Source organism: Oreochromis niloticus, linkage group LG10 (genome assembly GCF_001858045.2).
Source record: "Oreochromis niloticus isolate F11D_XX linkage group LG10, O_niloticus_UMD_NMBU, whole genome shotgun sequence".
NCBI lineage: Eukaryota > Metazoa > Chordata > Actinopteri > Cichliformes > Cichlidae > Oreochromis > Oreochromis niloticus.
In genome coordinates this window covers 12,678,151-12,696,177 of record NC_031975.2, presented here as the reverse complement: position 1 = coordinate 12,696,177, position 18,027 = coordinate 12,678,151, and the positions used below count along the sequence as shown (strand labels likewise).

General features: G+C 41.7%; 2 protein-coding genes across 3 annotated transcripts; one reads left to right on the top strand and one right to left on the bottom strand.

The window, feature by feature from the left end:
* The first annotated feature begins 1,325 nt into the window (after nucleotides 1–1,325).
* On the top strand, nucleotides 1,326–9,400 carry kif20a (kinesin family member 20A). Of its 2 annotated transcripts, none has more exons than XM_013272337.2 (19): nucleotides 1,326–1,504; nucleotides 2,601–2,778; nucleotides 3,219–3,329; nucleotides 3,425–3,544; nucleotides 3,733–3,871; nucleotides 3,991–4,166; nucleotides 4,487–4,580; nucleotides 4,841–5,053; nucleotides 5,450–5,561; nucleotides 5,656–5,730; nucleotides 5,837–5,980; nucleotides 6,273–6,441; nucleotides 6,536–6,688; nucleotides 6,864–7,003; nucleotides 7,191–7,293; nucleotides 7,398–7,596; nucleotides 7,683–7,774; nucleotides 7,879–8,016; nucleotides 8,488–9,400. In XM_013272337.2, exons 2-19 carry the CDS (start codon nucleotides 2,611–2,613, stop codon nucleotides 8,863–8,865), a joined length of 2,724 nt encoding a protein of 907 aa, XP_013127791.1. In that variant the 5' UTR covers nucleotides 1,326–1,504; nucleotides 2,601–2,610; the 3' UTR covers nucleotides 8,866–9,400. The 2 variants fall into 2 exon arrangements, with proteins under 2 accessions (XP_013127791.1, XP_005472166.1); XM_005472109.4 differs by having other exon boundaries at nucleotides 1,344–1,494.
* Nucleotides 9,401–9,530: 130 nt separating this feature from the next.
* Nucleotides 9,531–17,372, bottom strand: cdc23 (CDC23 (cell division cycle 23, yeast, homolog)). Its single transcript, XM_003446847.4, has 16 exons — nucleotides 17,216–17,372; nucleotides 16,724–16,796; nucleotides 13,917–14,054; nucleotides 13,756–13,798; nucleotides 13,560–13,665; nucleotides 13,325–13,457; nucleotides 12,947–13,124; nucleotides 12,751–12,848; nucleotides 12,439–12,520; nucleotides 12,117–12,270; nucleotides 11,869–11,988; nucleotides 11,630–11,705; nucleotides 11,466–11,527; nucleotides 11,260–11,338; nucleotides 9,903–10,022; nucleotides 9,531–9,822 (listed from the first exon to the last, which is right to left on the bottom strand). The coding sequence occupies exons 1-16, from the start codon at nucleotides 17,326–17,328 to the stop codon at nucleotides 9,670–9,672; spliced, it is 1,728 nt and encodes a 575-aa protein (XP_003446895.1). The 5' UTR covers nucleotides 17,329–17,372; the 3' UTR covers nucleotides 9,531–9,669.
* Between the last annotated feature and the right edge of the window lie 655 nt (nucleotides 17,373–18,027).

Below are 18,027 nucleotides of genomic sequence, written 5' to 3'. Positions count from 1 at the left end.
GATATAAGACATCTATCGTCTGATAACCATATAAATCACAAAAATGTAACATTTTCTGTAAATTCTGTGAATGTCGGGCAGCTCGACTTGCGTGAAGTGTTTCCAGCTGGGCGTCGTGTACCTGGAGTCGAGTGTTTTAACTTATGCATGAAACGATACATTTTTAGACATAAGTTGTAACAGCCGCCGTTTTCTTTGTGAGTATTTATTACACAGCGTGCTGCGGGGAAAAGCCTGTTCTAACGTTTGAGTCAAAGGTTTATTTTTTAGCTCTTTTTTTGCTTCTCATCCGTAAATACTCTGCAGACTCTTTCACGTGATTTAGTTGATTTTGAAAAGTCTCAACAGGATCTTGAGCTTTATTGTGAAAGGTTTGCTAACGACAACGCATAAAAACAGGCGCTTGTCCGTCCGTAGTGTGGTTATATTAAAAATAAGAGAAAGAGAGAACTTTAAGAAATTAATATAGCCACTACAGTGACCATCAAAACGATGAAAAAAATATTGCCGTAAACAGTTTATTTTGCGACACCACGAAACAAACGTAAAATGAAACGATAGACGTTTTTATATCTCATCCGATATATATCGTTATATGAACAGCCCTACCTCCGACTGCTGCTCTTTGTTGCTTTCGTCGCATTCGTCGTCTGTGACGGTCCAAGTTTGAAGCAGGGATTTCGGAGTGCCCCATGTATAGCGTTGGAACCCAGTCAGGATTTGTTTCATCCATTTCATAGGCTGGTTTGCCTGCAATTATGCTAAATAATTAGCAACTCCATAAACAGAACGCAGTTCTGCAAAATCCCTCATTAAGATGTTTGTTCTAATTTGCTATGACTTCATAGCGCATCGAAAATAAAACGAATATGAACTTATTTAGAACTTACCCGAATGAAAATGTCTGGAACACACCAGCAGATATCTGGGGATGGTAGTGAACTGGATATCAGCACGTCTCACAGCTGCTATCCAGGCTAGACGCCTTCTTTTGGTAACATCCGATACAATAGCTCCCTCGCGTTGCCTCCAGGTGGGGAAACAATGAAAAGATAGCCCATTTTCAAGCTTATTCCCTTGCCGGTCGTGCGATCTAACGTTACAACCCAGCACACAGCAAGTACGAACCATAGCTGATGTTATTCGCGTGCTTTGTTTGGCCTACTAAAATGGCACCTCGACCAAAACTCCTGGCCACAGCCCCTCCCACGACGTCACGTTCCAAAGCCCATGCGCCATGCGAGGTCCTGTTAACCAATCAAAGGGAAGACAGCGATACACTTTACCCAATCGGCGAGCCTCCCTGTGGGGAAGCGCATTGTTCAAAAACCCAAAAAGCAATCGGGTAAAGCGGCTCAGCTGGTGCTAAGAGATCCAGACAAAGAGGGTTTGCTGAACTGATACAGTTTTACCTCACCGTTGGTTTTTGGCGATCTATCGTAAACATTAAGCTAACGAGCTTACTGGAAACCAGGCACATTTTGGACATTCCAGGCAAGTTAAAGTGAGTTCTACTTAAATGTGGGCCATACGACGTTAAACAAGTTAATTTAATAGTTACAAAAATTAATATTAGATTGTAACTATAACTGTTTGACGGAGGTTATGTAAGTGTGTGTTAAGCTAAATGCAATATCCACGTGTTTTGTGTGCTTGTTTTTGGTTTTGAGTGACTGCACGATTTTCCCATTTAAAACCAGGAAGCAAATCTCTTAGTTAGCATATATTGGTATATTGGTAGAAATCATTGTTATTACTTTATGTTAGCTAGTATAAACATTAAAGTGACTCTGTTTAATTCACTGCAATATAGGCTCCGTTTACTACGTCCTTACTGGGGGCTAAACTTGGCTACTTGCACATGTAAAAGTGCAGCATTGAGGGTTTTTTTTAGTTGCACTCAGTTCTGAGACATCTTCTTTTAAAGGCACAAAGTTGGCTTGCTTTAACAAGCAGTGAAAGGTGAAGATGCCTCGAGTGATTTTTGAATGCTAAACGTGGATTTTATACTTTTTAAATGCTGCTCAGTGTAACACGAATACCATTTGAATTTTTAAAAAAGGGAATGAAATTGAAAAACCGAGACTTCTAAAATCGCTCATCTTAATAGCTACAAAGAATAAGCACTACAGAAACCCAGTGCCGTAGGACCTGCTGTAGAGCAGTTGTATTGATCAGCACTAATGCCAAACTTGTCTGGTCTGGTGAAAGCCTGGGAAATATTTCCTGTTTGACTACTTAAGCAGGTTCAATTTGGCTTTAAACAGTAAACTAGTGTTCCTTTACCTGTCAGCTTGTTTGATGACGACACACCCATGTTTAACTAATTCATAGCAATGAAATGCTGCTTGAACAGAGAATAATCCCATTTACTACTGGACATCATTACATCATTATAACAAACAACACTCACACACTCGTGAGTAAGTTTAGTTTTTCATCTTTTATTGTATATTGCTGCTTTTCCAACACAAGCCTATATTATTCTTTCGAAGTGACTTGTGCACATGCCCTCAGTCAAGCCCATGTTTGAAACATTTTGCAATCCTCTTTTAATAGAATTACTACATACTAATGAAAACGTGTTATTCTTGGAACAGATAGACGGGCATGGCGCTGTCTTTGTCATCTCCGTGTGGATGCCCCTCTGATGAGGAGGAGGAAATGGCTGTGTTTGAATCTACAGCAGCAGAGCACGGAGGTTTGGCCAGACCACGTCTACCAGAGATCTCTGTTATTTCCCCGGGCCTGGACACAAGGCCATCCATTACAGGGCCGGTAAGAGTTCCCAATAAAAAAACATCATACGTCCCTCAGGTATAACAAAACATGTTCAGAGCAAATCTATATTAGATTTTTTGTTTTTTGTGTGTGTCTATATATATAATTGATCAATATTGCCAGAGGTGTAACAGTTTTTCAAAGCCATAATTTCATACCTCGCTTTTCTTTCAGAGGAGATGTATAACATTCTGTTTAAACTACATCATTCTGACACATTTCCAGTTCACGTGTTACCTCACTGATTCTTAAACACTGCTGCTTTCTTCAGTCTGGCAGGCTTTAAATAGGCATTAAAAGCCCAGATGGGTATTGCAGTAGAGCGAGATGCAATATGTAAAATTCTAAACCCTGGGATTGCAGTTTGGTGGTGTTGCACTTGTTAATATTTTTCCATTCTACCATCAAAACATTTACAAAGATGCTTGTGTGTTTAGAAAGTAGCAGTGAAACCTCAAAGCTGCGATGAAGGGGCCGCTGAGAGGGTGAAGGTTTTCCTGCGCATCCGACCACTTACGGACACGGAGCGATCCAGAGGGGAAGAGCAGGTAAGACATTAAGGTCAACATTGTTGTTTCTTCTGGGATAAAAGCTTTCAGTACTCTGTAACTGTACTTGAGAGTCTATTTTGTTTTTCCTTTAGGGTTGTGTGGCTATCCAAGACGAAGAGACCCTGCTGCTTAAAGCTCCAAACGACTCTCAGAACATGAGAGCAGCAGAACGAGGCATCACTCCGAGTATTCACAAGTTCAGTTTCACGAAGGTAGGAGAGTCATATTTGTAGCTTCTCTTTACTTAAACATATTGTTTCCAACCTGAAAACCCATTCAGAAAAAGAAACTGTGGTAATCACGTGATAATATTTTCAGAGAAGAACTTTAATGTAGTGGGGAAAATGGGAATGCTAGAGTAAAACAGTGAAGATGTTTTTTTCTTTAAATTTCCCCTTAGATATTTGGTTCTGAGACAGCGCAGCAACAGTTTTATGAGAGCACAATGAAGGCGATGATAAACGATGTGCTTCGAGGAGAAAATAGACTTCTCTACACTTACGGTGTAACCAATTCTGGAAAGACGTACACCATTCAGGGTGAGTTATTTTCTGTTCTGCAGATATTACTTGGACACATCAATCCCAGGGTTAATTATGAGGTTTGTTCGTTATGTAATGCACAACATAAACCATGCTTATCAAACTTTGGCCTGCAGGCAGCGGTCGAGAGGCAGGCCTGCTGCCCCGGGCTTTAGTGTCCCTGTTTAGGAAACTGCAGGGCCGTCTGTACGGTGGCATGAACCTGAAGCCTGTCTTGTATCAGGATGTGAGGCAGCTCAGTGCCAGTGAAGTCAAGGCAGAAGAAATCCGCAGAAACTCTCTGCTCAAAGAGGTAAACAGAAATATGACTTTTAAAGGCCTTATAGCTTTACTCTGGAACACATTGTAGCAACAAGGTGAACTTTAGGATACATTTGGACATTGTGGTGTTCCAAATGTATGTGACTACACTTATATTGGCATATTTTTTTCCTTGCAGGCTGCTACTTGGTTAAATGTTTGCCTGGAGATGATTGTTTTCATGATAATGTTCCATTTATTTTAAGTGTAAACAATCAGTAACAAATGCTGATTGTTAAAAGTCTGTCCTCTGACTTAATGACTGTTTTGAATTATGCATCTTCTGATTGTCCTTCCTCTTGTGGATTTCAGGATGGGAATTCTCGTTGCACCGGCACCACCACAATCTGGGATAGTGGCATCGGAGGACTCTCTGCTACCACTACCTTTGGCACTCAACTGGAAGGTGAGGATAAAGGCGAGATTTTCATTCCTAAGTGGAGTAAATTTTCTGCTAAACACACCACATACTGTATTTAGAGAAGAATAGTTGGTGTTTGATGAGTACACAGCTCTGTTTACAATATAAGAACACAAAAAGAAGTCAACATCAGCGTTGTTTGTGCAGCACAAACCAATTTCCAGTTTAAACACTGCTTTCTTTATATTAAAATCATTACTGCCTTAAAAAACAAACAAACATGTGACTTTAATTTGCTTCTGCAGACACGGACAGTGTTTGTCTGGAGCCGGACAGCCTGTCGCACAGCGGAGGGGAAGATCTGGAGGAAGGAGTGCAGTTTTCAATCTGGGTGTCCTTTTATGAAATCTACAACGAGTTCCTGTACGACCTACTGGACGCCTCGCCCTCCCAGCAGCCCCGGAAAAGAGTCACGTTGCGGCTAAGCGACGACAAGCAGGGCAACCCCTACGTGAAAGGTAACAGTGGCTCATTCACAGGAATGGAGTTAAAACTAGATCGAAGTATGCACGTCGGCCTGAACTTCCTGAGGCTCATTCCCACCAGGCAGCTTCTCTCATCTGATGTATGTTACGCTTCATCAGGCAGGAAATGATGTTTAAAAGCTGTAAATTGCTTCTTTCATTTTCCCCCTGCCTTTTCCTCAATTCTACCTGCAGTTTTTGTACACTTTGTTTGTGGGAGTGCAACAACACACCACAATGAATGAATGCATGAATAAAGAACTGCAAAAGATGGTTAAGACTTTGAACACTACGTTAGCTTTATTCATGTGTTTCCGGTATAACAGCATGTGTAACTACTGCTGCAGCTCCTTCACGTGCACCACATTGTGCTTCTTCCTGTTGTATCAGACCTGACCTGGATCCAGATCCGCAGCGCCGAGGAAGCCTGGAGGATTCTGAGAGTTGGGCGTCGCAACCAAAGCTTCGCCAGCACTCACCTCAACCAGAACTCCAGTCGCAGGTAGGAGCATGTTAAATGGCGTGTTTACCTATTGAAACCTTACTTTGATTTACACTTGCAGCCTCTCTGATTGTAAACACTCTCACTTGCACAGCCACAGCATCTTTTCCCTCCGTGTCCTGCACGTCCACCCTGGAGCAAATTCAGGCCAGGCCATGCACATTAGCGAGTAAGTTTGCTTTTAATTACCCAGTCTTGATTTCAGTTTCGGATCATTTTAACTTATATTGATTAGAGTTTGTAAAGGTGATAATGTAAGTTTGTCTCCTTTTTAGGCTGACTGTGTGTGATTTGGCTGGGTCCGAACGCTGTAAAGATCAGCGTAATGGTGAGAGGATGAAGGAGGCCAACAATATTAACACCTCCCTCCTAACACTGGGGCGCTGCATTGCTGCCCTGAGGCACAACCAGAGCAATAAGTACGTTTTAAATTTTTTAGGTGGTGTAGTAAATTGGAGAAATGGTTGAAACAGATCATCTTGTGGAGCTTTTTACTGCTTTTCTGCTCTCAAGATCGAAAATACTAAATTGCTATAAATTATCTTCACGTCAGCTTCTGCAGTAATTAAATTATTGATCCGCTAATTTATGGCGTGTTGATTTCCTACACTAAATCAACTTTTACAGCCTGTAGGGCGTTTTTGTTTTTTACATATAAAGATGTAATGACCAAATGGTTTTACTATATATGTGTTCCTACTACATCAACAGGTCACGGCCTCCTCAAGTGGTGCCTTTCAGGGACAGTAAGCTGACCCGTGTCCTGCAGGGATTCTTCTGTGGGCGAGGAACCTCCACCATGGTGGTCAACATCAATCCATGTGCATCCATCTATGACGAGACCCTCCAGGCCCTCAAATTCTCTGCTATTGCTACCCAAGTAAGAAACTCACTTGCACATGAGTACCTGAGTGGCTGGTTTAGTTTTGCGTCCTGTGTGAGATCGATCAAATGTGCCGTTTCTCTTCTTTAAGCTCGTCCACGGCCCGTCCACGAAGACCAGAGTGGCCTACATCCTGTCTCTCCTTCGTGATCCAACAGGAAATGGTAATGACAGCACGGTGATGGAGGAGGAAGAGGATGAGAGTGATGTCGACGATGGAGATATCACCATGTTAGATACTAAGGTAACATCCTCTGCTTTCTATGTAACATCTAAATGTTAAGCACTTTTATTTCACTGACAAAATAAATCAACCTTTTATTTTAAAACACTACTTAAACCAAATAACCTTAAGATCTTAAATGTGTCAAAAACTGTCAAAAGTCCATTGTTCTAACAGCTGACTGTTCTACATTAAGGCTTTGCTGCAGGCCATTGATGTTCTGAAGAGAGAGGTGCAGCGTCAGCGGGAAGAGAAAGAAGTCCTAGAAGCAAATGTGAGAGAGCAGGTGGTCTCTGAGATGATGGAGGTCATCTCTAGAATGCAAGATGGTTTCAGGTGTGTGTGGGTGCTAGTTTAAATCTGAAATGCCAATTTAAAGGCTTTTTTGTAATACTTTTTAGTGGTAAGGAGCAGTAGGCACATCTAATGGTGTTTTCTTAGCAGGGATTTAGGAGAAATGTGTTGTTTAACTGATTTTGTAATGACTACATATAGCAAAATTTCATATCTGCTCACCCTGTAGTGACACACTGGATGCTGAGAGGGCGCTCATTGAAGAGAGGTATGAAGACAAGATAAATAGCCTGCAGAAACACCTGAAGAAATTCTACACCCAGGAGCTGAAGGTCAGTTTGTAATGCTTTGCATTCTCTGCAAATTAAGCATTCGCAACGGTTTGCGACGCTCTTGCTGAATCTCTACCAAATTTGAGAGTCGTCTGTTCTCCCAGGAACGTGATCAGGAGATTGAAGCTCTGTCTGCTGCTCTTGAGGAAAAAAAGAAGGCAAATGAAGCAGCCCCCATGACGGCGCCACCTGGAGACTCTGAGGGCCCTCGCCGCTCTCAGCGCGTCAGTACGCAGAATGAACTCGGCAGACTGCGCGCTGAACTCGACCAGTGCCGTGCTGAGCTGTGCACCAAGACTCAAGGTACAGTCTGACTGGAAGATTTCTGATTATATGCACAAGGATATTGTTCATGATGGCTGACTGATGTGTTCTGTTTGTCTGTGCAGAGGTGACAAAGCTTAAGATGCAGCTAGAAGTGCCAGGTAGTGCTGGCACTCTCACCTCTGCTGCTGACCGCAAGCTGGAGGAGGGTCAGCGGGTCAGTACATGCTCTACACAAACTCACTGCTGCATGTGAGTCTCTGGACTCCTCGAAAGATTAAAATCTGTGTGTGTATCTATTTTGTTTCGTTTTTACAACAGAACCTGCGTCAGCTGCGGCTGAATCTGCAGAGGCTGGGGCTGGACCTGCAGTCTGGTGAAAGAGCCTGTTGTCGCAACACAGGAGGGGAAAGGCTGCGCCACGCTTTAACAGCTGCAGATGAGACTCTAGCCAAACAGGTAGAGTCAAGCAATGTGGAATTTGCAACGAGCTTCAGTTTTACTTGTAAACTAAGATTTTCTTTAAATCATTTAACAGGGTGCTCAGCCCTCTGTGTTCTGCAACAGCTGAAAAAGTACTGAACACATTTTGCAAACTGCATGTTAAATTTCCGTCAGTGCAGAGATTAAAAGTGCCGTTTCCTCTCAGTTAGAAGCAGCTTTTGAGGCTAAAATGCAAGAACTCTTTAATAAACTTATTATATTATGAGCAGTTCTCATTTTAAACTGTCGTTTTCTTCTCTTTCTAACTCACTTGCACCGCCAGATTTTAAACTAAAACAAGGTTTCTAACATCTGCACCAAGCTGTCACTGAGCTAGAGCATGTTTAGCTGTTGCTTTTTGCCTCAACTTCTGAAACTAAACACCCCTCCCCTCCCTCTCTGCTCCTGTCTAACCCCACCCCCTGTCAACTGACTTCTTCTTCTCAGGGCCAGATCCTTATGGAGCTCCAGAACGACCTGATGCTGGTCAAAGCCGACTTGAGGCGGAAAGCGCAGACCCTGGCCCAAACACAGTCCCTCCCTCCCCAGCTGCCCCCGTCTGGCTTTGCGGCCCCCAGCATGCCGGGCTCCTGCAAAAAGAGAGGCTGTGGCGCCGGCGCGCCGAGCGACCCCGAAAACCGTCCGCCGCAAAAACGACAATTTTTCCAGTCTCTGTTCCCATCTCGCACCCCAACACGTAAATACAACACCCGTACGGCCGAGGATGCAAACCTGACCCCCTCCTCAAGGATTTTGCGGTCCCGCCAGCCATCTCCACCTCCTAGTCCGGTCGTCACCCCTCGTAATTTCAGGGGGAAGTACTGAGCTTTAAAGCAGAACTAAGTTGCTGTTGTCTTTATAATATTCTTTGTTGTTTTTCTACTTTAACTGTTTTATTGGCATCAACGGAACTGTTAATGCTTTAAGCTGAGGTAAAGCTGCTCAGTGGCTTAGTGACTGTATGGTTAAAATAGTCCATGTGTGTTAATCAACCTGCTCTGCCTCTGCAACTCCACTTTGTGCCTTTGTGCTGTACTCCCCCCACCAAACAACAAATCCTACAAACACATTTGACCAGCCTGAATATAATCATGCTTTAAAACTGTAGTAAATTATTTTAGCCTTTCCAGTCAGTCCCTGCAAAGACTGGATGCTGTAAACTATTTACATATAAACAGTACTGATGAGCAATGAAGTGAGAAGTCAAACTCCCATTTGTATGCTTTGTGCTGTAAACTTTAGACTGTAGTGTGTGTGCGTGTTCGTATATACATGTTAATCTTGTCTGAATGTTTGCTCTTGAACATTTTATTTGGGATTCTTTTTGTACTATTGCACCATTAAACCTTATCAAAACCAAGAAATGGGTATTTACTGTATGCAATGCTGCACCGTGCATACTGACCTGTCCAGTGCTTACTGCAGGTATGTTGATTGTCTTTGCTGGAAGCGTGAAAACAATGTCATGGGCTGGACAAAAACGGTCAGGATTGCTAGTTTTACAAAAACAAATGCAGTTTATTATGTAAATTCCAACGCAGCCCTCGTCAGATAAACTCCAGAGCAGTTTCATGTCACAGGATAGATAAATTGTCCATTTTTTTTAAACAATGAAGAAGAAAGTTGGTGTCAGGGTGTAAATGAGATGAGGTTCAGGGGAGACACCCTCCTGACTGGAGTGTTGTTGTTTGAGAGTGGTGCAAACAGGTCTGCTGAAGGCGTCTCGATCTGATCTCTGACCTGTGAGATCTGCCGCAACAGAGCCTTTCCTTCCTCACGTGCCTGCAAGGCGAGACATGACCGATCAGTACCGACCACACAACAACTAAAACAAGATGCTGAAATCGTACAGGAACACTTACGTCATTGTAGTCACAACAACGCTGAGCGCAAAGGGATGCCTCATCATAGAGCTTGTTCTTGAAATAGTACTGGCCCAGGTACCGCAGGGCTGTGCTCACCTCAGCGTGCTCCAGTTGTTCCTGACAAGTTTAGTTTGGTTAGAACTATATTCCTTTATATTAATGCAATACATGACCTGGAGCACAAACGGGAAAAATAGAGCTAGAGGGCTGGAACCTCCAGCCACCAATCTCGTCATCTTAGTTGTTCCCATTCGGCTTATTAACACACGAGTAAAACAGCAGAAAATGAACTAATGTAATGATGCATTTCTGTATTTCATTGGTATTTAAGTCTGAGTTATCCTTGCAAGCAAAAACAATCTGCTGGCTTTGCCCCTTGGGGGGGCAACAGCTAATTTTGGAGGCCTTCTAATAATTTAGCCAATACTTGGATCAAGATTTTCATTGCTCTGGTCATTATTTATTAATACACACAAAAGTATTAAAAGCCAAATTGTTGCAGAACAATAGCTAAGCTGTGTTAGTCATGTGACGCATTCCTCTACACAGATTTCACTTGCATGCAACTGAAGCCTGTCCAAATACTCAAAGCACAAAATCTTGTCTCCTGTCATCACTTTCTCTATATTAAAGAATCGGTTTATAGAGATCACCTAAATAACAGCATAATTGGATTTCTTTCATATTTAAGATCATGTATTAGCTTAATTAGTGTCTTAATTTGCAGTCATGTTCTGTAAGGGTAATGCTGGATTTTGATGACGGCTGAACAGTTGTCTGGAGTCAATATTTATAACATAAAACATTGTGTTAAATCAGTTGCCTGTGCAGCGGTGATAATCAGACAGACACTGTGTGGACATAGGCTAAAGTTGATATAACATTTAAAGGGATTATTTTATTTAATGAACCTTTTCACTGTAAACCAGACAGCCACGAACAAGAGTTTTAAAAAGTGAAATGCCTTTTTCAAGATCTGGCCTTTGTTTGGTCCCCTGGAAAAGAAACATGCTGGCCCATTTTGTTTGTAGTAGATAAAATGAAACCCATTAATGATTGCGATTCCAAATCCACACACATTAATAGACTGGATCTAAAGCCCCTTCTGTTTGGGAAGAAACATGAAAGGATGCTGCATTCAGTGACGCTGGGAGACAAAACCTGGCTTACAGTTTACCAAGTCATCTCTGCTGGCCAGTCAGGCTCTATCACATGAAACAAATTAATAATAATGCATAATAACTAATACATAATAATAGCAAGCTGGAGCATCGTGATCTCACTTGAAAGAGCAAATCATCGCAATCCTAGACCCTGAGAATATGAGTGTCAGAGCTTAATTTAAAGTGCTTACCCCACAAGAGAAAATGTCTTGAATGTAAAGCATGTAACACTGGGCAGCATCATCAGACTCATTCAGCTGTTCGTGGAGCCTGACAAAAATAACAAACAACCAGAAAAATAAATATATAAAAAAGGAAAATAAATATCGAGCAGCAGATCAGAGCTTCGTTTCTTCAGAGCACTGTTGTTCAGCTCAATATAGTGACAAACACTTACTTTGCCAGTTTGAGCAGAGCCATTTTCTCTACATCTCCGACAGAATATGCCCTCCAGTAACACTTCACAAAAATAAATCCATGACACAAGTTAAAATCAAGCCAAAAGCTTTAGAACTGACTACAGAAACTACTGTTAAGTACTGGCAGTGGGTAGATGTGTACCTTCTTGGCTTCGGCTTGCTGTGATAGTTTTTCGTAGCTTTCACCCAGTGCAACCAACATGCGAGAGTCATTCGGCCTGAGAAAAAAAAACAACAACAACAAATATATATATATATATATATATATATATATATATATATATATATTTTTTTTAGTTTAATATTTAAGTTTTCTTCCAAAAAACGTCCACTCTTTATAACAGCAGCATGAAATATCATCTGCTTAGCTGAAGTCCATACCTGAGCTGGTGAGCCTTTCGATAATAGTACAAACAGTAAAAGGGCATCTTGAGGATCTCGTATGTCTGACCCAGACCATACCAGGCACGGTAGTCTCGCTTATTCACTTCAATGGCATGTCTGAGGAAGAAAAGAACACAAGACTTATATCATAATACTCATTTAAATCTCCAGACCTGTGTCACCTGATAATAAATACATCCTGATGATCCAGATGCTGAGCGCGACTGTGAGATATCCAGACTGACCTGTAGGCTTGAATGGCAGCTGAAGTGTTTTTCATTTCCATGTACTCGTGTCCCATGAGTGTCCAGGCACCGAGACAGCGAGGGTTCAGTTTGAGGGCCCGCTGGAAGTAGAGAGCTGCTTTCTCATGCTGAGAGCGTAAGCTGTAATAGTTACCTGTGGATCAGACACATGACTTACTGCAGTGCAGGAAACATTAGTTTTCTTTTACAACATATATTATGGATTACATGTATATAATGAGCCATCCATTTGTTTTAAAACTAGCATAAGTAACGTCCTCTTGCAGCCGGTGACCTCTAATCTGATTAGTTCAATGCTTACCGATAACGCAGCATGTCTCCACTCTGTACTTGTCAATCTCCACCAGGTTGTGGGCCAAATAGCTCAACTCTGGCTTCATGCTCTGTGGAAACATGGATTACAATCAGCAACACTACAAAATTTCAGTTATGATACTGACTTTCCCCCCTTTTTTATAAGAAAAAACCCCTATTTTCTACATTTTTATTTACTTTGATCCCTCACTGAAGTAATGCAGAAACTGGCCCCCATGTCTTTGTGCAAACCACATCAGTCCTACTGATTATTGACTAATGTTCTTTAGATCTCACATTGCAATTGGCATACACTTACTTTGACATAAAGCAGATTTGAGAATGTGTCCATGTTGTCGATACGATACGGATCCTGCTCCCTCAACTCGTTGAACAGAGCCAAAGCTTGATCAATATCTGAAAGAAGGGGAGACAGCGTGCTGTAAGACTAGGCCCGCTTACATGCCATTCATCAGAAATTCAAAATTTCCACTGAAAAAGTAGAAAAAACAAACCTCTGATATTGTGGTAGGCCACAGCAATCTGTGAGATGATGTAGGTACTCTTCGAAAAGCCAGCCTCTATTAGGTTCTGGTATTTTTGCAATGCTTCTTTGATCATCTGCAGCTCTGTGTACATGTGGGCCATGAAGAAGTCTTTAATCCAGCAGTCTGGCAGAGACAGTGACTTCAGCTGAGGGGAAGCGGTAGAAGCAGACAGAATCACTTCAAGGTGTAAATATTTCTGAACATTTATTGAATATGTGGATCCTGTATTTTTAAATAGTCTTTAAAAAAGGACTGAATTGCGGACTTAGCGAGTTAGCTTATGGAAATATGGATATGGATATCAGTTTCAACAGTTTCTGTATGTCAGAACATAAGGCTTGTTACCATTTCAATATTGGTGACAAGGTTACTGAGCTCCAGCCATGCGCCCCAGTGCAGTGGAAGTGCATGTATTCCCTCAACAAACACGTCCACGGCCTCTTTCGGAAGATCCAGCTTTCTTAGAACCACCCCATACCTGTTTTCACATACACACAAACATGATATCATCTGTAAGTAATCCACTGTATACGTCTGCATAATGGCAGTAATGTGTTTCACTATAGAGGAGCAATCTTACAGATAGAGGGTGAAGCCGTCCAACTCTCCTGCAGTATGCTTCTTACTGAGCTCGACCCTTAGCTCACGCAAAGCTTCATTGCGCACCTGACCCTTCTCCAGAGGGCCTAAAACACAGAAAATATACAAATACGCTATAAAGACAAATAAAATTCCTCATTTTTATCTTTTATGGGTCTAAAAGAAGAATTCCTCACCCAGGCTGTCCACAGTCTCATCATCCTTCTTTTTCTCGCCCGACTGAAAAAATGACAAAATATGTTACAAATACAACGATCAAAGTAAAATCAAGCTTCCTATGAAATAAAAAGGAAGGATCAAAAGGACGTGGGCATGCTCGACATCTACAGAATCTTACCAGATAGCGAGAATACATATAGAGGAAATAAGCTTTCTGACTGCGACAGCCTTTCAGAAAGTAAGCAGCACGATCATATTCTTTCAGGTCAAAGTATGATTTGGCCAGCGTAAGTGCATCCAGGTCTTGTGCATCTTCCTGCATGATGACAAATAAGAGCCATTTGAATATCATCATTAAGTTATTACAAGATCATCTTAATATCTACATTGCAAGAACTGTCAACAGGGGGCAATATATACATGCAAAAATAATATGCAGCCATATGTGTACTGTCTGTCTTTATTGTTTTTTAATTCTTACAAAACATCAGATAAAATCTAATGCATTATCTATTCATATTATATTATAGTATGTAAATTATCACCACACCCATTCAACATATCCTAAAAGATCAAAATTAACTACATACACATTTTGAAAAGACTGTGTGTGCAGACATGTACTGATATAGCCAACTCCTGTTATCCCGTTATCTCCTGTTCCCACAATGCCACTGAGTGACTTTATCAACATAGACACTGGCATTGCGCTTTATTTTGAGATTCCACACAACATCCTTCAAGTGTATACACAAACATGCAAGTGTCATTAATGAAAATATAACAAATACAGCATTTTAATTAATAATTGCTATTTTCATTTTAGTAAATGTAATAACCTTTTAACACCCATATAAAATCTTCATTATACTCCAGTGGCATTGAAGCTCACTGATGAGCCTAGAGTTCAATTTTCTTGCACAACTAGGGTGTCGCTTTTTCTATGAAAATAATACTCCAGAAAGGTTTGTACATCAATGACTACCGCCCAGTAGCACTCACCCCCATCATCACTAAGTGCTTAGAGCAGCTGGTCTTAGCACACTTCAAATCCTGTCTCCCCCCCACCCTGGACCCCCACCAATTTGCATACCGCCAGAACAGGAGCACAGAGGATGCAGTCTCCATCGCACTGCACTCTGTCCTCTCACACCTGGACAACAACAACACCTACGCCAGAATGCTGTTTATAGACTTCAGTTCAGCATTCAACACAATCCACCCCTCACAACTCATCAGGAAACTGACAGACCTGGGCATCAGTTCCCTCATCTGCAAATGGTTACTGGACTTCCTGACCAACCGCCCCCAACATGTCCGGCTGGATAACCATTGCTCATCTACCATCACAATGAACACCGGTGTACCACAAGGCTGTGTGATGAGCCCTTTCCTCTACTCCCTCTTCACCCACGACTGCAGACCTGCTGATGGTTCCAACACCATCATTAAGTTTGCAGATGACACCACGGTGATTGGCCTCATCAGTGACAACGACGAGGCCGCCTACAGGGAGGAGGTGGATCGTCTGGCTGAGTGGTGCGACACAAACAACCTGCTGCTTAACACCGAGAAGACTAAGGAGCTCATCGTGGACTACAGGAGGAATGCTGACCCACATCCACCCATCCACATTAAGGGGATGGCTGTGGAGCGTGTGAGCAGCTTCAAGTTCCTGGGAGTCCACATCTCCGAGGATCTCATCTGGACGACCAACTGCTCCAAGCTGGTCAAGAAGGCTCACCAGCGCCTCTTCTTCTTGAGGACTCTGAGGAAGAACCACCTGTCCTCAGACATCCTGGTGAACTTCTATCGCTGCACCATCGAGAGCATCCTGACCAACTGTATAACAGTCTGGTACGGGAACTGCTCCGCCTCGGACCGGAAGGCGTTGCAGAGGGTCGTGAAAACTGCCCAGCGCATCGCCGGAGCACCACTTCCTGCCATAAAGGACATCTACAGGAAGCGGTGTCTGAAAAGGGCTGGGAAAATCATCAGAGACCCCAGTCACCCATCACATAGACTCTTCACCCTCCTGCCCTCTGGGAGGCGCTACAGGAGCCTCCGGACTAAGACCACCAGGTACCGGAACAGCTTCTTCCCCACAGCTGTCAGACTCCTGAACTCTGCCTCCTGACATCTGACCCACGTTAAACTCATGGACTGAACATACACACACCCACAACCACTAGCACTTTATCACTACTGTATAGTTCTGTGTAGATAATCATTCTGTACATACGACAATTTTTAATCCCACAACTGTTTATAACTTACATAGTTCACATTCTGTATAACTGTATATCTCAGATTTCTGTATAGTTTTTATTTCATATTTATATCCTGTTCATAGCCTGTACATAGCTTGTACTCACTACAGCCTGTACATACTTATAGTTATAGAATATTCATAACATACTTCACACTGTGTACATTATAACATACCATAATAGACCCATTTCTGTAATATACTTACACATCTCTATTATTGCTAATTTATATTGTAATATATCTATATCACGACTAAAGCACTTTCTGGATGGATGCAAACTGCATTTCGTTGCCCTGTACCTGTGACATGTGCAATGACAATAAAGTTGAATTCTATTCTATTCTATTCTATTCTATTCTACAAAACCTTAAGTACTCCGAATCTGCAGTTCACTTGCACTAGTATTTCTGGAGGAGTCCAAACACAAAACTGAACCTGAGCCATTAAGCACAAGAGTTTTCCACCACAAGAAGGGACTCATGCCACAGGTAATATATCAGATTCCAATGTAATGTAGTAATAATGTAGCTATAAAACACGTGTTTACAAGTCACAATTTTGCACCGTTTCACAGACACGAATGAAGAACTGGAACAAACTGTACTGCATGTGTATCATTAAAAATATGTAAAAGAAAGAACGAAGAAATAAGAAACAAATATCAGTAACAACTGAAACCCAGAAAGGTCCTCAGTCATGACAGTTTTACAAACCTCTGTTAAAGGGGATGTTGGTGGCAGTTCATCCTTTGGCAGAGGATCCAAAGCAAATGCCAATTCAGAAGCCCTAAAATGTAAAGGAACAACCCCAATTTTAATATTTACATTTAACATTTAGCATTAGATTTCTTCCTCATCTGACATCAGTTCGTTAATTTCCATTAATCTAAACTCTCCGGTTTTAATTTACTAATCAAAAACAACTGACTAGAGACGACCTGAACCAAGTTATGCCTCAGGCACAGGCAACACTGACGTTACACATAGTGGACTTTGTCAACACAACTAGTAAATCTACATTTGCGGTCTGCTTATGTTTAAGGTGACACTGACAGCAAAGTTAACGGCAATAAACAGCTAGCTAATACAGAGACAGATTTTTTTTAATCAGTGCTAACGCAGCTAACACGTAACTAGACGTCAACGCTTACTGTAAAGAGCAAAAAGACAGCCAGCTAATGGCACATTATTCACTGGGAGTCTCACCACTTTGCGCTGTGTAAAAGTCCTCTTTCTTTGCAAAGCGATATCACCGATATTAGCTGTTTTTTGATTTGTACCAGATCCCCAAACTCACTACAGAGAGCCGCCATTTTCATATTTTACCAAGCAAGTACGCTATTGGTGGAAGTTTCAAAGAGGCTGTCCCTCTTCCTCTTCCGCTTTTCCTCCAAAATAAAACCCTCTCTGTCAATATTCCTTCTCAAAACTAGTAAAAAGGTAAAAACTTGCTAAAAAGGAAAGTACACCCTCGTTCAGTTCTAAGGTTTTGCATAAAAGGGCATAATAAAATGGATCTGTCTTGGATTTTAAAATGAGGTCAATTCAATTCAGTTTTATTTATATGGCTTCAAATCACAACAACATATAGTCTTTATAGTGTAAAGAAGGATTATAATAATAGAGAGAAACCCTTAACAATCATACTATCCCCAATAAGCAAGCTCTTGGTGACAGTGGGAAGGAAAAACTTCCTTTTAACGGGAAAAAATCTCAGGGAGGGACAGCCATCTGTCTCCACCGGTTGGGAGTGAGTTGAGGAAGGCAGGATAAAAGGCACACTGTGGAAGAGAGTGAAAGATTAATAATAACAAAATAAAATGCTAAATGCAAAGCAGTTGAAAAACTAATTACACACCATGGTTTTATAGTTTGTAGTTCAATTTTTAGCAGCAATAGCAAATTAGCTTGAAGAAATCTTTTTCTGTAGGACTTTATCAGTCTCTCACATTATTTTGAAGGAGTTTTAGCCCACTCATTCCAACACTGTTTGAGTTCATGAGGTTTGCAGACATTTG